Below are 21,423 nucleotides of genomic sequence, written 5' to 3'. Positions count from 1 at the left end.
TATACATATATATATATGCATATAAATACATATATATATAAAAAAGATTCATTAAGGCATTTGTTGTAGAGTTTGGAGAGAACTGGAGCTACTTCGGCTGAGCATTTTTTTAAAAGCACAGCTGGGATGAGATTGGGTCCACATGCTTTTGAAGTGTCAAGTTTTTTTATGATAGCATGCACCTGAGCAGCGGTGATTTTCAGATCGTCTAGCGTGGTGTCTGTCCACATAGGAAAGTCAGGTAGGGGGTGGTTGGAAGGGTCCAGTGTGGAGTTTGAGGCAAACCGACTGGCAAGCATGTTAGCCTTCTCTGTTGCTGAGGAGACAACCTCGTGATTGTTGGTTAGTGGGGGAATTGTTGATTGCCCATTATTTACTACACTGTTGTAGATTTTCCAGAAGTCTCGAGTTCCTAGTTTTTGTGCTTCGATGCGTTTTTTAGTGGTTTCCGTAAATTCTCTCTTAGCTGTCGCTATTTCTTTCTTAATGTTATTTCTAGCTTCTATATGCTTCAGTCTGTTTGAACTGGACTTATGTCGGTTAAATCTGCAGTATGCATGCTGCTTTTGAGCAATGGCAGTTGCGCAAGTCGAAGTAAACCATTGGGGAGAGTGGGGCTTACTATAAAATTTCCGCATGGGAACATGCGCTTCGATTGCAGTTTTGAACCAGACAGTGGTCTCATTTGCACACTGTTCAGCAGGGAGAGAAAAAATATTTCCCCATGGGACATCTCTGATTAGTTCCCTGATAGCTTCCCAGTCAGCCTTTTTATAATATCTCGTTGTTTTGAGCACTGGCTCTTCAGTTTTGGCTCTAGAGTTTAGGGCGATTTCAACCATTATCACTGCATGATCAGCGTTCCCGAGTAGGCTGCTGGCCTTCGTTATGCAGTTATCGGGAAATGTGGTCAAAAACAGATCTAGAAGTGATGCGTGTTGTTCTTCCTGGTTAGGGAAACGGGTTGGAAATGTAACAATTTGTGATAGGGAGTGAGATATAGTGAAGCTATGAGTTGTGCTGCCCGCTGCATCTGTGTAAGTAGAGAATCCAAGCCAGTTTTTGTGGTGAATATTAAAGTCACCAAATACATGTACTTGTGTGCTAGTGTTGAGGGAGAATGCCGTGTCTATGCTGTCAGAGATTTTGTTTATTATGGTGCAGTCCTAGGTTGAGGGAGAGCGGTAGAGAAAATAAAAGTAGCTAATGTTGTGTTGCATGTTTAGTCTAAAGCGCATAAAGGCTTGATCATCCGATTCTAGGTTTGTTTCTCTAGTCAGGGGAAGGGTATTACGAATGTAAACTCCAAGTCCGTGTATGTGTCTGTCAGTCCTTATGGCAGAGTGGGAGATATCCAGGCATGTTAAAGTAGTTAGAGCGGATGGAGGAGTGTAGGTTAGTCTCACTTAGTGCTAAGATATCCGGAGTATTTGTTAAGAGAAATGCTTCAACATCAGCTAAATTAGTTCTAAGCTCACGGATATTTGTGAATGTAAGCCTCAAGGGAGGAGGCAAGTTGGATTTGTTTGTCCCTAAGCCTGGTTTAAGCTTATTTTTAGATTGTACTGTCATCATATTTTTTAAAGAGTTTCAGTTTAGGTAAGGGGGAGCTAAACAAGATGTTATGCAGAGCATCAGACATGCATCACAAGTAGACCATCAGCTGATCTTTCTCCAATTAGAATTGTGGCCTCAGGAAAAGCCACTGGGGATGAGTGCAGAGTCCCTTTCCATGCGCGACATGGCACTACAAACAACCCGATATTATTCAGCTGTTGATGGAACAACCGCTCTAAGCGCTACCAAAGAGTTAGGGCACCTGTACTACCAGTCGGGAACAGAAGCCAGGAACTGTCAATCCGGTACCCTCAACCCATTAGAAGGTCAACCCAATCTAATTGCTGAGGCATATATTGTACTCAAGGACTCCCAAATGTTCAGTTTTAGGGGTCGGGTGTGCCTGGAATGGGGAGAACGGCATTTGTTGCGCTAGCCAAGAAACAAGATCTACCGCTGGGTGTTTCTGTCGAATCACTGTGATAATATCTCTGCACCTGACTAATAGGCAAAGAAGGAGTATGGAAGCCGGGCGATAGACAGAGCCTATCTACTCTTTAAGCAGTTTAGGTTTGCAAACCGGTAATTTGTTTGAGTCACCAGCTCTAGGAAGGTTGTCATCCAAGACTGAAGAGGCCTCCCTCCCCTTTGGTTTAGTTTCAGAGTTTTCCTTCTCCTAGACGGATGATCTACGAAAATCTACTGGGTCCGTCAGCACTGAGAGGGTTTTCTCCGCGCCTAGGTTCTAATCCAGGTATTTCTGCGACCCCGCGTGGTTAGTTAGTGTTACTGGGTTAGTTTGTAGAGGTTATATCTCTGCTGATTAGTTACACTCCTCAAAGTGATTTAGGAACATTGCTATTTAATTGTTAATGGATAAGGGGGTGAGTGGAGCTCATGCAGTGTAAGCATCTATGATTGTAAGAAGGCTTGTTAGAGAGGAGATAATGTGTTTTGAGTCTTACCCTTTTTATTTATTTTATTTATGTTAGCTTAGGTCTAGGATAATGTTACAGTAGGTATTAAGAATTGAACTACGAGTTGTGCCCAAACTATTTTAGATGATAGGAGGGTTAAGATATAAGTGCAATATAGTATGGATAAAACAGCAAGTTTTGAGTCATGTGTAATTAGGTGAATAGATATATGGGCAGGTTTTCAGTAGATGCGAATAGAGTTGAAGTTGTAGGTATAAAGTGTGTTTCTATTATCAAGAGAAGATAATTTCAGTTTTCAAGTAAGAGTCATGGGACATTTTGCATAACAAGAAGTGTCGGTTCAGTTTCGTATTAATCATTGCAAAACTCTCGAGGAGACAGTTATGTAATGCAGATCGCTTTGCTTCTGAGTACGTACTTTGGCTGTTAAATACCTTAGTGGATAGGAATGAGCTCTAATGCATGCCTTAGAGGTAGAAATGTATAGATGTTTAGTGGTGGCTATTAAACAGTTTGCATGTGATGGTTAGGGGCTGGAAGTTAGTGATTCCACTACAAATGCGGTGCAATGTGGGAGTTTAGTGGCGGCTTGGTGGGAAGGAGCAGATTGTTAGCGTTCAAGAGAAAAGGGGTTATTTATTTACAAACAGTAGATCTCTATTAGGATTTTGAGTTACAGGTAAGGTTTAGTTTGAAGAAAGGAAAAAAAAATTTTTATTTTTTTTTTGGCATGGTTAGACTGTTGTATTTAGGAGTCTTATTAAGTGAGTCTTTGAAAGAGAGAGAGATGTTGTTGAGAGAGATGTTGTAATGTTGAGAGACTTAGAGAGTCTTAGTAAGAGTTCTGTTGTTGTGTCTTAGAGAGATGTTGTTAAGAGATTGTTCGTGTTATGATGAGATTCATATTTATATTAAATGTTTATACTTAGAGGTGTAATAGAATGAGGAGACAGTCTTAGTGTTCATATTGTGTATGTAAGATGTGTATGTAAAGACCTTTTAAAACACATGATATATATAAGACATATATAACAATTTTCACTTTACCTTTTGGTAGAATTACAACACAAAGACGACGTTTATAAAAACGTGGTTTTCTAAGTCAAGAATTCAAAGCTTCACATTCTAACTTTCAAAAGTGACCGTCTTGCTTCTAGACGTTCGAATCCCAACTGCAGACTATCGTCTGTCATTCTCAAACTCTCTCTCCGTCTCTCTCCCAGTTTCTCCTCCAGTTTCTCTCAAGTTTCTAACTATATCTAGAACTTCCCATTTTCCATGACGTCATACACATGTTAAAACATGTGTCTTCTTTCACGTGTTCTGGACATGGGTGTCCAAAACTTTTTCCTTTGTTTACAAAAGGAATTTTAACCTATATTCCCAGTAACCTATATTTCCATTATGTTAAAAACATGTTTATTAAATTATCTTGTAGTTGCATTCTTTCAATTGAATTTCCATAACAGAATTGACAACGCACATTCTTTTCTTGAAACTATTTTATCTCTAAGCTAAACAATGGTTTATTTTCACATTCCATTGCTAATTCTCTCTCGTAATCTATTTCTAAACCTAAATTACGAGGTTCGAATTTCGTCTATTCTATTTCATTTTCATAACTAAATCTCTCTTTTTTTATACTTACATGAAAAGGGGACAGCCCTTATCATGTAACAAGACAAACGCAGTCATTTTGGAGGTAAAATGTATATTAAGATTTCGTAGCTAGCTGTTAGGTTTTTTTTTTTTTTTTTTTTTTTCCCCCAGTTATAAAAGGAACAACTAGTGCATTGTGATTCGGAATTAATATTCTGTATTTATTATTTATAGATAGTCATTAAGGTCAGGCACAGAGTGTTGCATCTACTCAGAAAATTAGCCATAGTATCACAGCTAAGATACTGTATATTGCAGTTACAAATATAGTGAGAGTTAAATTATGAGCTAAGTTCAGTGGTTTGGTATGGATATCATGGAGGCCACTTTATTAATACAAGCAAGTGTGTGGTAATTGCAGATATTAAGTATACTACTTAAATAAAGTTCTTCTGTCTTCTATAGTAGAAAAAAAAAAAAAATCCTCGCTTCTGTTAGGTATTCTTTTGACTAAGCTATTCATTTTTTGAGTCGAATTCTAACTACAAACGGCTCGCATGGAAGCAAGGAGTTAAAGACAATATATATGCATATAATTAAAATACATTAAATAAATAAATTTAAAAGAGAGAAAGTATAATCAACAGTTGGCAAAAAAGTAAAAAAAAACAAAAAAGTAGTTGGCATTTTGGTAGGATTAGGATTGGTTAGTTTCACTTAGCTTATTTCTTTGGCCATCTACATTTGACTTGTCTTTTATGGCCTCTTCTCGTATATAAAGTAACTATGAGCATGGTTGAGGACATTGAAGCAAAAATCAACAGATATATGAGGAAATGGCTCCAGGATTATCAAATGTTGCTGTATATAGCAAACAATCAAAACTAAAATTACCGCTCAAGTGTATTGCAGAGGAGTTCAAAGCAGGGAAAGTCAGATTCCAGATGATGTTAGACAATTCCAACGACGATGTTGTAAAGGCAGTACAACCCTCTCTTAAAACAGAAAGGAAATGGAAAGTCTGAGATGCTATAAATAGCAATACACATGACCGTTAAAACGCTTTGAATAATCAAAGATTTCAAGGGGTTTCTGCTAAAATAGTCATATTTTAAAAACCAAAGCACTTTAAGTCTTCAAAATACCACTGTTTTGTTCGGAAATGAATATACTTTCAAATGAATTAGTAAATAATAACATACATTATATATTTTTAGAGTTTTAAGCAAATAAATTGATAAAAATGTAAACATCATAAAACGGCATTTTCGGTAAGAGTTTGTAACGACCCCCCCCTCCCCCGAATTTCTAAACATTCGTACCGTGTTTCTGTTAAGAATTTTTTAATGAAATTTGGAAATTAGCCAAAAGGGATGTCATTTTTTATAATTTCGAGTGTCCAAAATTCATTTGATGAGTATTGAAAGTTTTGAAAAATATTTTCTTCGGACACTCACTATTAAATAAAACAATCTTTTTACTATGTTTATTCGTTAAAAAGATGATTGGACAATGTTTTCTCTAGTGGTACGTAGCAATTTAAAAACATAATATCCAAAAAAAATCGTTATTAATTTGAATCAAAACTTCTGTAGTATTAGTGATTGTAGCAGTAGCACTCAGCAGCAGGAACAGCGATAACATGGCGTAAACAGACATTTGTTTTTGTTGTTTATTTTTATTCCAAATCGATTTTTTTTTTTAATTGAAAATCTGGTTATAAAAAAAATTTCTTTCATGTTTAGTTAGGGCTATTTTTTCTTATCAACCATACAAATATTTTAAAAAATTGGGTAGTAATAAATTTTAAAATATTTTAACAATCGAAAATGTGAAATATGATGCTTTGGTTCACGTGTACGAACGGTAACACACTTCTAATTTTCGTCCCTTAAAAAATGTTTTCAGTGAATTATTATCGAATGGAAACTAATCTACCCGATTATTAAAAAAAAATCAAATAAAAAAAAAATCAATATTTAAATATTTCTAGGAGGTGCTCAGTTAAAAAATAACAACGGTAGGAAAAAACATGAAATGTAATTAAAAATCAAAATAACATTAATTCAAAATTTTTAACAATTTGTCAGCTTTAGCAAAAACTTGTTTCTTTTTTTATATTTAAATAGAATTTAAATACTTGATATTTTTCCAAGCATCATGTTTTCTATTAGAGGGACGTCACTTTTTTAAATAACCTTTCTTTTTGTCTGTTTGTCATAATTCTTGTAAAGTTTCACAATGGGTATCAAACACCCTCTTAAAAAAAACTAGCTTAATTCTATGTCTAATCCTAGGTACGAGTGGCAAGCCTCCTCCTAAAACATTTAGCCTTAACAATAATGTTAAGTACAAGTGGCAGAGCTCCCCACTAAACAAACTTCGTCTGTGAGCTCATATAAACGTAAAAAAAAAAAAAGCATAAAAAACGTTTAAAGAAAAGTGCACATGATTAATCCCCCCCCCCAAATAAATTGGTCAACTTTCTTAAAACACTAGTATCGTCTTGAAATGGTGAATTATTTTACATTTATGTGAAACCAACTCCCACTCTAAAGGTCCTAGATATGACCTTAAACTATATCCAGCTTGCGGGCTTTGGGGAGTGTGGAGCCACCCTTTAATTACCATTGCTCCCAGGTCCACTCTGACCCGGAGTGGTAGTACCTGTTAGGGTCCCAACTATGGGTTAAATAGAAACTGATTTGAAAACAACAAATATATTCTATTAAAAAGTTTTCTTCAAAATCTTTGGATTCGGCATTAAATAACCCGAAAAGGGTTGATATGCCGTAAAACAAAAACAACTAACCAACTCTAAATTCTAAAATTGTTTTTGTTTTGTTTCTATCAAGTCTTCAAGATGTTCACACATAATTTTCCTTAGCCCTATCATTAACTCAAAGTCAGAGTGGCAACCTCCCTACCTTCTCATAATTGCACAAAGACCCTCTTAAAACCACGCATAATCACCTTTTAGAAAACATACAAACAAAAAAAAAACACCCAGGATTTATCTATCATAGGAAAAGGGCGGGGGTAACTGCCCTAAAACGCTCAAATGATTCAAAATGAGAAATCATTTTACATTAAATTCTAAAATAATTTTTATCTTTTATTAAAGTTTTTCAAGTTGTTCACATGCAATTTTCTATAAAGGTAGAATCACATATTTTGGAGAGGTGGTCAGATGGGGAGGGTTAACAGAAGGTATTAATCTACAATAATACCAAAGAAATATTGCAATATATTCATTTTTAACCAATCCTAGATTTCGATTTCAGTTTTTGCACATAAAGTGCATTACAACTAAACTTTGAGTTCTCTAACTTCTTTTCTTTTAATGAATACATGGCATTTTTAAGCAATTGCAGCATATTTATGTGAATTTACTGCAGATTATTTGGAAACCATTAATTTCTGGAGATTTTCAGTAGCATATTCAGATTCTTTGCACAAAAATACACTTATATGGCAAATTTCATTGCTTAATCTTGTGTTTTAACAAAGATATAGCATTTTTACTGAAAAAGTAGTGCAAAAAATGTGACGAAACGCATATGGTCTTAAAGAGGGGAAAATATCCAAACATGCAGGTCATAAAAAGTCATAACTTCCTTGATTTTTATTGGATTTAAAAAATTAAAAAAGATTCTTTCTTAGCTTATCAAGCTCTTTATATATATATATATATATATATATATATATATATATACCAATATTGAAATATTTTAAGCCATTTAAATTTTTTCATGTGTATTGCTACTATAAATAAGGCGAAAGAAAACCTAGCCTCCAAAGAAGTCATTGGGTTCACTCAGACAGGAAAATCTGGACATTAAAGATGGTCTACGGCTACAACCACAGAGTGCCGAGATCTGGTCATTCAGGAAATAAGGAGCAAGGAGGAAAGCAAAAGGCTCGTAAAAGCCATTCAACAGTCACAGCAGGAGCAATGGACAAACTGGGAAGAAGCTATGCAAAAATCCATTACGTGGAAAATGTCGCTGCTAAAGTTGAGTTTCATAATACGTTCAACTTACGAAATGCTTCCATCAATGACCTTGCCAAATGGAAGAAGGGGGATGATCCAACCTGTCCTTTATGCAAAGAAAAACCTCAGACTATAGAACATGTTCTTAGTTCCTGCAGAGTGGCCATTGCTAATGGGCGATATACGTGGCGGCACAACAGGTATTGGAAGAACTGACCATAACAATAAGTAACCATATGAAGCCCGAAGCAGCTAACATAAGCCACAAGTTTTTTGCTTGAGGGAGGAAAAATATGGATCAGATCAAAACGTATAACTAACCCATTGCTAATACAGAGCCAAAATATTCTTGGAACTAATGATGATTGGATAGTTGCCCCAAATCTCACTGGCTGGCAAAGTAATTATCCAAAAATTATAAAAGGAAAGGGTCAATGGCCGGACATTGTTCTCTCGTCAATAACAAGGAAAAAACTTGTCTTGATTGAATTGGCAGTACCTTATGAGAGCTGGGTAGAGAAGCAACACCAATACAAGATGGAGAAATATGAAGACCTAAAAAGAGAGTTGACCCGTGAAGGTTACGTTACAATTCTTCAAGCTGTGTAGATTGGAGCAAGAGGTTTCATTTCAGGCTCTTTATATCAACTTTTAGGACAGCTTGGAATTAAAGGCCAGAGAAGAAGCGCAGCTAGTAAACGTCTAACAGAAATTACCAAACAATGTGCCATTTGGCTCTGGGTTAAAAGAAAAACCGCATGAGTGGTAGTATGTGTCCACAGTGCAGATTTATTCATTTATTTAATGATTTTCATTTTCTTTGCTTTTGTTTAATTATTTATACAATTTTTAGTTATTTATTTATTTTCTTTTCTCCTTTTTTATTTTCTTTCTTTCCTTTTTTTCTGTTTTTCTATTCTTTTCGATATGAGTGCATCTTTAGTTAACAGACTTGATAGACGCAGCCTTTAAATTTAAACGTCACATGCACAAAGTCGTTGCTCGTTATATGAAACACAAAATCATTAAACATTTTTACTGCATTGAACAGTTCACTCAAATGCGATTCAGATATCTAAGCCTCGCATAAACGTATGTAGCCAATGTGAAAAAGCCGTAACAAGGAAAATACTCACCTTGATTGAATTTACAATACCTTATAACAGCCGGGTAGAAAACATTAATACGAGAAACATAAAATAAAAAAAATAAAGAGAGAGAGCTGACCCGTGAAGGTTACGTTACAATCTAGGCAAAAAGGAATACTGCATGATATGTTCGCAAGGGTCTACAGTGTAGTTATTACTGTGAGTAGATTTATCTTTTTTTATGTGTTTTATGTATGTATATATATATATATATATATATATATATATATATATATATATATACTAGCAAAACTACCAGTCGTTGACTGGGTTCAAAAACAGCCTACAGAAAATGGACTCTGATTTATGAAAGTATGATAGGTTATGAAAAGGAAGGGTTGTAAAGAGATAGCTTCGAATTTGGGGGTATCAAAACCAAAGCCAAATATGATGAAAGTAAAAATAAAATAGATAAACCCCATAATTTATTATACCATACCTGTTCACACTGAAACACTTATCACAATATTCTATCTATATTAAAAAAACCTTGTTAAACTTTGTGACATATTTCCATTCTATGGAGGTCAGGTGCGAACGAACACACCATAATTTTATTATACCATATTTCTTCAAACTGAAACATAATTATCAAAGTATACTTACGCAGATAGATATGAAAAGTCTTTATTAAAGTTTGTGCCTATTTCCATTCTATGGAGGCCAGGCACGAACGCAGACCCCACAATTTTATTATACCATCCCTATTAAAGTTAAAACATACTTATTAAAGTATTGTTATGTACATCTATATCAAAAATACTTGTAAACGTTTTTTTTAATTTTTAAATTTTTTATTTCCATATTTTGTGGACCAGGCGTCTACGCAGACCCCACAATTTTAATGAATCATCATTATGCCAGATCAAACATACCCATTCATGTGTCTCGATACATCTTCTATCATTATATTTGATCAGTTTTCTATAATAGTGAAGCATATAGGAGCCTATTCGTGACCAGACACACACACACACACACACACACACACACACACACACACACACACACACACACACACACACACAGACGTTCAGCTTTATATTATATATATATATATATATATAGTGCTTTTATTATTGTTGTTTTTATCATTATTGTTTATTATTGTTACTAATATCATTATTTTCTTTTATATGTGCGCATCCTAACAAATATGTCAGACGTAGCCTTTGAACATGTAACGATATGCGCAAAGCCGTTGCTCGTAACAAGAGCCGTTTAATTATCAAACGTCTTTTCTTTTAATTGTATTGAGCAAAAAGAATTACTCTTTAAAATAAGTGAAATCACTAAGAACTTAGCCAGTTAGGTAAAAAACGGACACTTAGAAAATCAATTTTATTTTAAAAAAAACAAACAAAAAAAACATTAAACAAGTAAAAATATTTAAAAAAAATATTATGGGGGCTATAGTCTATTTTAAAAAACAATATCTCCTTCAAGAACGATCATAAAATGTGTTTTCAATCGATATTTATTCAATAAGGGACGAGTTTTCCGGGGTCAAGTTTTCCGGAGACGAGTTTTCCCGGGACGAGTTTTCCGGGCACCATTCCAGTTACATGTGGCATATTTAACCTGTTTTGAGCGTTTTTTTTTTTTTTTGTTATTGGAAAACAAGATGGTCGCCATTAAAAATGATAGTGATTACGTTGGATACTGAATATCTTCAAATACAGATAATTACTTGTTTACGCAAAAAATAAATGTGATATTCGTTCTCAGCAAACCCGAAAACTTCCATAAGTCGATGAATTAAAGGTGAATGCTGAGGTGTCGATAAACTAGTTTTTTTTTACTGTGACACATAGATTCGAAAAAGTTGTCAAAAACAAATATATAACAAATAAATGTTATCAAAGGCAAGAGAAGTTACTTTTCTACCTAACTGTATGTTTTTAGTGTTTTTATTTAATGTAATATGTTTATTAGGTACCTCCAACGCGTGCCACAGTTTTAACCCCCCCCTTTATGTAACTCGATGTAATTGTAATTTAAATTAATATTATCATACTAACATTTTACCATTTAAAAGAAAAAGTTTCAACTAAACTGCTAATATTTAAAAAAAATTTTTTACAGCATACAAAAATAATGAAAATGCGAGACAAAAATCGTGTTTACATTGTCGACACTTTAAAACAACATTCCTATGTAGTGACGTTTTTTAAGCCGTTCACACACCCATGTTTTAAAAATCTAGTAAAAATCGAATTATAGTCATATTTTCCTGAAATTTTCGATATTCAATCATTATTAAATTAACTTGCATATTAAAAGTAGGTTTCGTTAAATATATTAGCAGAAATATATATTTTTTTAAGCGGTCTACCCCCCCCCCATATTTCATGGTCCCAAAACTAAGCAAAATAAATGTGGATTGATAAAAGTTTCAACATTTTTTTTAAAGCTGAAAAGATCAAATAATTAAAAAATAGTAATTTATATATATATATATAATCCTGTTATTTATTTCACTTACCTCAAAGTTGTAAATAAAATTGGACATAAATTTAATATTATCTTAAAAAAAAAAAAACACTTTCTGGATAATTTTTTTCTCGGTAATATAATTAATTATTCGAATTACAAAAAAAAAAAAAGCAATTCTAAAAAATAATTATTTTTAAAAAGCTTTAAATGATATTAAATTCAAATATTACGTGATATGAAGTTTAAATGGATTTTTTTAATAACAGGTTTAGGGAATTTCCCTAATAAAATAAAATAACACAATTCTATGAACAATGACAAACAACTTCTTCAACTTAACAAGGGAAAGGTTTATTTACAAAACGTACTGAAGGAAGAAAGTAGAGTCGGGTCTCCACTGCCTTACGAGGTAGTTACAACCCGCGGCTGTCGTCAATACCTTTAGTAGGAGCAGCGAAGAGAACAGGCGTCTAACACCGACGAAGGCTGGTAGCGTAAGAGAGAGTTTTCTTCTGGGACCGGAAGCTGTCTGGTCCCTAGGGGTCAATTTGTATTCGTGCGCAAGTCCTCAGATTGGACAGTCTAGCGCCTCATCACTCACTCAGAGGAAGCGAATGCGCGAGAAGAAAAGGGGTCCATTTGTGTCTGCTACATAACCCCCTGCTTAGGCTGAAAGCCGACAGAGAGAAAGGTAGCATAACAAATAGCAGAAAGAAAAATACAATAAGAAATGTCCGTCTCTTTAGGTTATTTTCTTGCAGAAAAAAAATGTTCTTACTTTTCTGTGAAAAGTTGGAATATTTGCAGAAAACGTTCTGCTCTAAAAAGGAGAGAAGAAAAAATGTTCTTTTTCAACAGAAATACACTGTTTTGCAAAGTCTCTTCGGCCAATGTACCCGTCGACCACTACGTGTAGTGGTCACATAATTGTTCTCACGTGGAACATTTACCTCAGGTGTATGATTATGCTGTGTGTATGTTGGAGGAATGTGTGGCTCAGGTGTTAATGTGTCCAGAAAGGCTCTTTTTACCCTATCTACCGATACTGTCTCTTTTTTACCACTAATGTCTAGGATAAAAGTTTTATCAGTGCGTGAAAGCACGCGATAAGGGCCAGTGTAAGGTGGAGTTAGGGGGGGCTTTTACTGCGTCCTTTCTAAGGAATACGTGAGTCCATGTCGCTATGTCCTTCGGAACCAAAGATTTAATGGTCTGTTCCCTAGGGTGCATCGGCGGTAGCTTACTGAGATAAGCTCGTAGTCTGTTGACATATAGAGCTGTGTCAGTTGATATATCCTCTATCGGGGTCAGCATCTGACCTGGCAACGATAGAGGTGCTCCATAGACCAGTTCGGCTGCGGAATATCCCAGGTCCTCCTTGATTGATGCCCGACAGCCAAGAAGGATGACCGGTATGTACTCGCTCCATCGCTGTTGATCAGGGTAAGCGCGTAATGCAGCTTTCAATTGGCGATGGAAGCGTTCTATCATCCCATTTGAAGCAGGGTGATAGCTTGTTGTCCGAATGCGAGTGATCCCGAGGATCTTGGACAGTTCCCGGAATAGGTGGGATTCGAATTGTGCACCACGATCAGTGGTGATTGTAGTGGGAACTCCGTAGCGCGATATCCAGCCTGATATAAGGGCTCGCGCTACAGATTCAGCCGAAATGTCACTAAGTGGGATGGCTTCTGGCCACCGTGTGAAACGGTCTATGCAGGTCAGGAGATAAGTGAATCCCTGACTGACCGGCCATGGTCCAACCAAGTCAATGTGAACATGGCTAAACCGAGCGTCTGGGGTGCTGAATGTTCCAAGGGGTGCGCGGATATGCTCGTGCACCTTTGATTTTTGGCAGGATACACAGGAACGTGACCAAGCAATGATGTCACGCCTCATGTTAGGCCAGAAAAATCTAGCTGTAATCAGCTTTACTGTGGCTTTGCGTCCGGGGTGTGCCAGGTTGTGTAGAGTGTCGAAAACAACTCTACGGTGGGTCGTTGGAACGAATGGTCGAGGTGAATCCGTTGAGGTGTCACAGATGATCTGCGTGTCAGAAGTAGGCACGGGCAGATATGCGAATTTGCAAGTCCCGAATTCAGGTGACGATGGATCCTACGTGTCCAGACTTGGCTGGTCCAAGGCCATCTGTTGCAAATCGATATCCGATGGTGAGGACAGAGAATTGATGGGCAGGCGAGACAATGCGTCTGCTGCTGCGTTCTGCTCACCCGCGATATGTCGGATATCACTAGTAAACTGCGAAACAAAGTCCAAATGACGTGTTTCGCGGGGAGAATATTTGTCCGGCTTAGCACGCAGTGCGTATGTAAGCGGACGGTGATCGGTGTAGATCACAAATTGTCGGCCCTCGAGTGAATGTTGGAAGTGTTTCACTGCGAGGTACATTGCCAGTAGTTCGCGGCCAAACGTGCTGTAACGTTGTTCGGCCGGTTTCAGCTGTCGCGAAAAGTATGCTAGAGGTTGTAACTGTTGTTGGTGCTGCTGTTGCAGCACTGCACCTACAGCTGTGCCCGATGCATCAACGACCAGTGAAAACTGGGCATCGGGTACAGGATGTGCCAGCAAAGATGTCGTCGCTAGTTTATTTTTCACTTCCGCAAATGCTTTAAGTTGGATCTCATTAAGTGAGATCTGCTTGTTTTTCTTCTTCCTGTTACGTAACAGGTCGGAAAGAGGAGCTAAGAGATCCGCACAGTGTGGGATAAAGCGTCTGTAGTAATTCAACAGACCAAGGAAGTGCCTAAGTTGGCGAAGTGAAGTGGGCGGTTGAAGGTCTTGTAGAGCCTTCACCTTTTCCGGCAACGGAGATATACCGTCTGGGCTGATAATGTGGCCCAGGAAAACTAGTGACATAACACCGAAAACACATTTACCAGGGTTAATCCTCACTTGGTATTGCTGAAACCGTTCAAAAAGTAGGCGGAGGTGAGTGACGTGTTCCTCAGGTGAGGCACTAGCCACGAGAATGTCATCTATATAGTTATAGACGAAATCTAAATCACGCACTACTTCATCCATAAAGCGCTGAAAAGTACTGGCAGCGTTACGTAGGCCGAAAGGCATAGTAAGAAATTCAAACGCTCCAAATGGGGTTGTAACCGCAGTCTTGGGTATGTCGGCCGGATTCACCGGGATCTGATGGTAAGCCTTAACCAGATCTAGCTTAGAGAAAGTCTTACAGCTATGCAGAGAGGAAGCAAAGTCCTGAATATGCGGGATTGGGTAACGATCAGGTACCGTCATGGCATTGAGTCGTCTATAGTCCCCAGTTGGACGCCAATCTCCGTCTCGTTTTGGAACCATATGCAGAGGGGAAGCCCAAGGACTGGACGAGGGGCGTATAATTCCCAACTGTAGCATATGATTAAATTCTGCCTTCGCTGCTTTAAGTTTATCCACAGGAAGGCGACGAGGGCGTGAGAACACAGGAGCACCTGTGGTCTCAATATGATGTTTTGTGGTGTGCGTGGGTTTGCTCACCACAAAATTTAAATTGGTTAACTCCGGGTAGGAGTGTAGCACCTCATGGTATGGGTCATTTGCAGCGGCAATGAAAAATACCGGGCTGATAGATGGGGCATTAGATAACGAGCCAGGGACGGAAAGTTCCGTGCTAGCGTCTATCAGCCGGCGTCTGCGCATGTCGACCATTAAATTAAAATTATGCAAGAAATCCGCGCCTAGTATGGGGTACGGTAGATCTGCTACAGTGAAAACCCACGTAAAGTCTCTCCGTAAATTCAAGTCCAGAGAACGTGAAATTTGACCGTACGTGGGGATAGGTGAATGGTTCACCGCTTGCAGTGTTATCAATGACACTGGTGGCCTTTCTTTAAGTAGCCTAAGTGGCCATATACTACAAACAGCGCCAGTGTCTACCAAGCAACGTGCTTGAGATTTTACGTCAGTGACGAAATAGGCACGGTTATTTGCATTTTGTGGAAAGTTTGCCGTGCTCGTCTTTCCACAATTTAGTTTCCCTGGTTGTTAAAAGTGCAGGGCATTTTACAATTCCGTGCTTCAGCGCCATAGCGACTATGATAAAAACATAGTCCCGGCATGTTTGCACGGCGACGGTGGTGCGGGGAAGATGAGCGGCTTTTGTAGCGGCGTCTGGGTGAGTGCGACCTGCCCATATTGAGCTTGCTCACCTCTCTAGTGAGGCGTTCGATGGCCGTTAGTATAGCCACCGATGTAGCATCCTGTCTTACATTTGCGGTGCCTGCGGGTACCTCAGCAGGCTGTTGTGGAATCGCCGCGGTGGTAGGCCCCCTCACAAAGTCCATGACCTTGTCCGCCGATGCTGCTACTACATCGACGGTGTGTTTTTCAAGCATTGGCGCAAGTATGGCCTTTACCTGCGCCGGCAGCCTTGAGAAAAAGAGCTGCTTAATTAAGGCACTGTCAGGAGGGACGTCCTCTGCCAGTTCCCTCATTCTACGGAGTAGTTCCGTCGGCCTGCGGTCACCTAAGTGCTCGTCATGGACCAGCGTTTGAAAACGCTTTTCCGCCGACACGGACGTCCGTAGTAGCACCTCCCGTTTTATGCTATCGTAAGTGGAGTTTAACGGGGTGTCCGTTATTAAGTCCTTGACCGCAGGAGTCAATGACGCGGGGAAGGCACTGAATAAAATGTGCAGCTTCGTTTGCTCTGACACGTTGTTCGCCGCAAAATAAGACTCGAGTTGAGCAAACCAGACCCGGACGTCCCCAGCGAAGGCAGGCAACGTTGTCATCGTCACTACCGAAAGTAGATACCAAATATTTTAAAAAAAATATATATATATAATGTATCCGAAATCTGAAAGGACGCCGAATATGGACCACGTGGAGAAGAAAGGAGAAATATGGAGAAAATCTTTAAACAGAGACAATACAAAAAAAAAAAATTTAACAGGCTAATGGGGGAGGAGAAGAAAGAAACAAAATTACCATGAAATAAAGCTAAAACAAAATTATATCAGGAAGAGCCGTGAAGCAAAAAAAAATGTGGACAATATGGGTTTTTTTTTTTTTTTTTATAAATGTGTGTGAACCTGAAGATAAATGAACTCTTTAAGTACTTACATTTTGGCCGAAGAGTGCTAATGCGGAAAAACTTCGTGAAAGTTCTTTATTTTTTTTTTTTATTTTTTTTTTTTTGTTGAGTTTTTTCTTATGCGCGGTGCGCGTTAACACGGCAGAAATGTTCAAGGTAGAAAAAAAATAGCATTAGAAGTTCAAGTTTGGTATAAGAATTTTCGTACACCAAGAAAGTGTCACCTCTTTTTGTAGGTTGGCGTTCTTTTTTTTTTATGTGTAGCCCGCCGTTGTGAAAGAAAAGGGTGTTTTTTCTTTGTTTTGTTTGTTTTTTTTTTTTGTATGCTCCTTAGTTTATAATATATATATATATATATATATATATATATATATATATATATATATATATATATATAACGGGAAAAAAACGATAAGGAAGAGAGGGAAATAACGTCTTTTTTTTTTTTTTTTTTTTTTTTAAGTTTTAAATGTGCTCTCCCGAATCCGTTGTCTGTTTATGTGTGTGGTTGGAAACCATGTGCTGGTTTTTAAAATGCGCGCCTTACCCTGTTAAAAAGCGAAAGAAGTGTCTGTTCGGAAATGTGTTATCACGACGGAGTCACCATTTTAGGGAATTTCCCTAATAAAATAAAATAACACAATTCTATGAACAATGACAAACAACTTCTTCAACTTAACAAGGGAAAGGTTTATTTACAAAACGTACTGAAGGAAGAAAGTAGAGTCGGGTCTCCACTGCCTTACGAGGTAGTTACAACCCGCGGCTGTCGTCAATACCTTTAGTAGGAGCAGCGAAGAGAACAGGCGTCTAACACCGACGAAGGCTGGTAGCGTAAGAGAGAGTTTTCTTCTGGGACCGGAAGCTGTCTGGTCCCTAGGGGTCAATTTGTATTCGTGCGCAAGTCCTCAGATTGGACAGTCTAGCGCCTCATCACTCACTCAGAGGAAGCGAATGCGCGAGAAGAAAAGGGGTCCATTTGTGTCTGCTACACAGGTTTTCAATAATAAAAAAATATATTCATATAAAAGAATATAAAACTATTGAGATAATAAAAATTGTAAATCCAAAATCAACCTTAAAAAAATTCGTTTGGATTTTATTATTTAAATTGATAGAGTTATCCTTATGTTTGGCGCTTTTATTCAAAAATGTACAGAGCCTTGTAAAGAACATTATTTTTAAATACATGTGTAAACAGAATACGTTAAAATTAATTTATTTTATTAACTCTAGTCTGTGTAGTTCGTATTTGTTTTACAAAAGGTAAGTTTTATATCATTTTTTATCCATAGCAAAAAAAAAAAAAAACCCTTACTCCATTAATAATTATAATGCGAACGCTTATCCATAGAAATTAACACAAATGCATGAAGTGATGACGTCACTATTAAAATGTGTACTTCTGACGTTTTACACATCGCCGTGGAGGTACCTAATGTTTATTCAGCTCAATGTATTGGAAAATTAAAAATGGCACCCGACTCTTTCTTTGACACGGTAAGTTTGGGAAAAGGGGTTAAAAATAAAAAAATAGAGAAGATTTTATTGTTTTCTGTTTACATTGGGGGAGGAGGCGGCAGCCGGGAGTGGGGGGTTGTTGAGGTGCGCACGTTCAACATGTGATAAAAAAATGAAAGTGGAAAGAGCACATTTCGGGAAATTTGAAAAGTAAAAGTAAAATTTCCCGTATAAAAAGCAAAGAAACATTTTTCTTTTGTTCCATTAAAAAGTCTATTTCTCCATCTTCAACATCATATCACTATGGCTTTTCCACAACAGGTAAGAACAATTAAAACTTTAGATATAATTTTTGTCGTTGCTTAATCAATCGAATTTCTTCTTTTGTACTAAGTCAATGGCAGACGTACATAAGTGAGGCCCCTGCAGCAAAATATGCATCGGCTCTGATGTTTTATGCAGTTCGTTGGAGGGAACGCATAGTTTTATTTATTTATTGATTATGGCTTGAACTTTGCGCTTTTTTGGAGGAGGAGGATTTATTTATTTTATTATTTTTTATGGGTATTTATTTTTGTTTGAATTTTGTGCTTTGCGGATTATTTTGTTATATGACATTTTTGCTTTTTTTTGGATAGTCTCGTGTCGATGAAGCCATGTATAGAGAGTCTTATAACATGACAAGTGAAAAAATATTAGATAATTTTGAAACATTTTTAGAGCATGGGCATGAAATATATGGTATATAAAAAAATCCCCAATAAGCTTTGGGAAAAACACGTTTTGAACAATTTAAATTTTTAGTTTTGAATAAAAAATAATTATTAAAACAAAACAGTAATGTTCTTGTCGACTAGTTTTTTTATTCAAGCATGCACATATTGATCTGTGCTGAAATAATGACATTATTTAGAAAGCCATTCTTAACATGGAGACGGGAGGGTGTTGTACTTTCACCTAAAAATTTAATAAAAACAGGTATCGTAAACTTTAAAATACTATTTAAAAATAGCGCAGATCAATAAGTTCATTAGCACCAAATTACAGTTTAATCAAGACATTAAAAAATAAAAATATCGAAAAAAAGGTTATATTGTATGTATCCGGTTTGAACTGAAGATCTCCAAAAAAAATTTCACTTAATTTGATCGAGTAGTTTTTTTTTTTTTTACAGCGGAAAAACATGTTTTTTTGAGAGCAAGTTGAAGGCAGACATCTTGGATTTTTTCTTAATTTTTATTTGGAGTTTAGAAACGTCACAGGAGATAACTCCAGTTAAAGCGCCGACACTCCCTCCCCATCTTTAATACTAGCTTTCCTTCCTAAAAATCGAACCTTTTGCTCCGTATCATAAGAAATTGTTTTTTCTCTGTAAAACAAAAACTACTTGATGAAATTAAGTGAAATTTTTTTTTCGGAGAACTTCATTCCATAATGGATACGTACAATTTAAACTTTTTTGATATTTTCATTTTTTAATGTCTTGATTAAACTGTACAAGTACTCCAAATAACATCTCACTGTGTTTCGGTATGAGAAAAAAACACTGACAACATTCCATAAGAGGTAGGTACACGCTAAAGCTTTTTGTTTATCGCTAAAAGTGCTAATCTGGACTTGCACCAATTTTCCTGTTAATAATTATCTATAACTATAATCTCCAGCCAAAAAAAAAGGTACTTCTACACTGCAAGTGTGGAAAATAAAATGGCGTCTCCTGTTTCAGCGATAAAGTGTAGAAGCACCAAAAAAAAAAAAATATCCATCCAAAAAAAAAAAAGAAAAAAAAAATCCTATAATAACAAAATAATCCGCAAAAGCACACAGTTCAAGCCAAAATGAATAAATAAAAAAAACTAGGCAACACACGCCAAAATTCTTTCCTTTTCAGAATAACGCTCCCTCAAACGAACTGCATACAACAACATCGGAGCCGATGCGTATTTCACCAGAGGGGCTTCACTCGTATATGTCAGCCAAGTCAATGAGCAGAAGATTGTTTTGGTAGGAGTTGAAACCTTGATTCACTATTTACCAACAAACTATATTCTCAATTATGATTCTGCAGAAATTTTAAAGTTTTTAATTGTTTCTCTTCGCCCGCTGAGGTATTAGTCAGGTTCCTAATGTAATTTTGTGGGAACTTTTTGGAGATTTGCAAACCTACACATTTTTGGAAAGAAAATCAATGTTTGTATTTTCCCAGATGCATATATGGCGGCCATATTGGATTTACAAAATGGCCGCCGTAAGATGTACGTTTTGTAATATCTTAGCTTCTAAATAAGCTGGAACATTGATTTTAACTGCTAAATCTACATTTTCAGGGCCAAGGAAACCAATGGTGGGGGTTATAAAATTTTCCCAGATGTGTATATGGTGGCCATATTAGAATTTACAAAATGGCTGCTGTAAAATATACGTTTCGTAAGATCTTGGCCTCTAAATAAGCTGGAACACTGATTTTAACTGCTAAACCTATATTTTCAGGGTCATAGAAGCCAATGGTGGTAGTTATAAAGCAATACAATTTTTAACATTAACCTTTAGATGCATAACTGGGTTCAAACTGATGTGGTGGTGCTTTATTTCAATATCTTTGTAATAAAAAATATGTATCATTTATAAATTCATACTTCAGCTGTTCCTAAAAAAATCTTGCTTTTATGTCACTAATTCAAATTGTTAATTTACCTCTGATACTTTGAGAACTTGTAGTTTTTGTATTGCTATTCTAACATTACTGTAATTCTGTCTGTGTTTCTAGGTTAAGTATGAGTGATGAGTCGCAAAGTAGAGAGTAAGCATGTCAAACCAAGGAGTCCATTAACTCGAAACAGTGCATTCTCTGCCAGTCTGATGATAAAAAGAAAGGAGTCTTGGTGCAACATCCTTGATTAGAGTCCTGTGGGCTCGTACTGCAGGTAATTCTAGAGGGGGCTAGTTTGAATGATGGGGATTATGTCCAAGTCCAAAGGCGACTGCAGAACTCCACACCAGAAACAATGTGTGAAGAGAGAGTGGTCTGGCATTACTCATGTCATTCGAGTGCAACTAACAAAGTTGAAATACAACGTGCAAGAGATCGCAACGCACACACTTTAGCTGCAGGACACTACACTGCCAAAAAGCCTGGCCAGAAAAGAGGAAGTACAGAAGAGGCTGTTCCAGGCCTCTCTACATCTGGTTCTGCATTGCCATTCACACGATCACATACAAGTCCACTGG

At 36.9% G+C, this 21,423-nt stretch overlaps 1 protein-coding gene across 4 annotated transcripts in view; it reads left to right on the top strand.

Annotated features, from left to right (window-relative positions):
- Window positions 1-21,423, top strand: part of LOC145254571 (uncharacterized) — a 257,538-nt gene that overhangs the window by 50,772 nt on the left and 185,343 nt on the right. The window contains exon 1 of one of the 4 annotated variants that reach the window (XM_080113178.1): window positions 9,348-9,395. The exons of 1 other annotated variant lie outside the window; for it this stretch is intronic. In XM_080113178.1, coding sequence (XP_079969304.1) covers window positions 9,363-9,395 — 33 coding nt within the window. In that variant the 5' untranslated portion in view covers window positions 9,348-9,362. Of the gene's footprint in view, window positions 1-9,347; window positions 9,396-18,192; window positions 18,235-18,483; window positions 18,517-21,423 lie in introns of those variants that run through there. 2 more of the 4 variants (XM_080113177.1, XM_080113180.1) reach the window with 2 other exon arrangements.

Source organism: Euprymna scolopes, chromosome 30, assembly GCF_053919585.1.
Source record: "Euprymna scolopes isolate OS-2025 chromosome 30, ASM5391958v1, whole genome shotgun sequence".
Taxonomy (NCBI): Eukaryota; Metazoa; Mollusca; class Cephalopoda; order Sepiida; family Sepiolidae; genus Euprymna; species Euprymna scolopes.
This window is presented reverse-complemented; position numbering and strand designations above follow the sequence as displayed.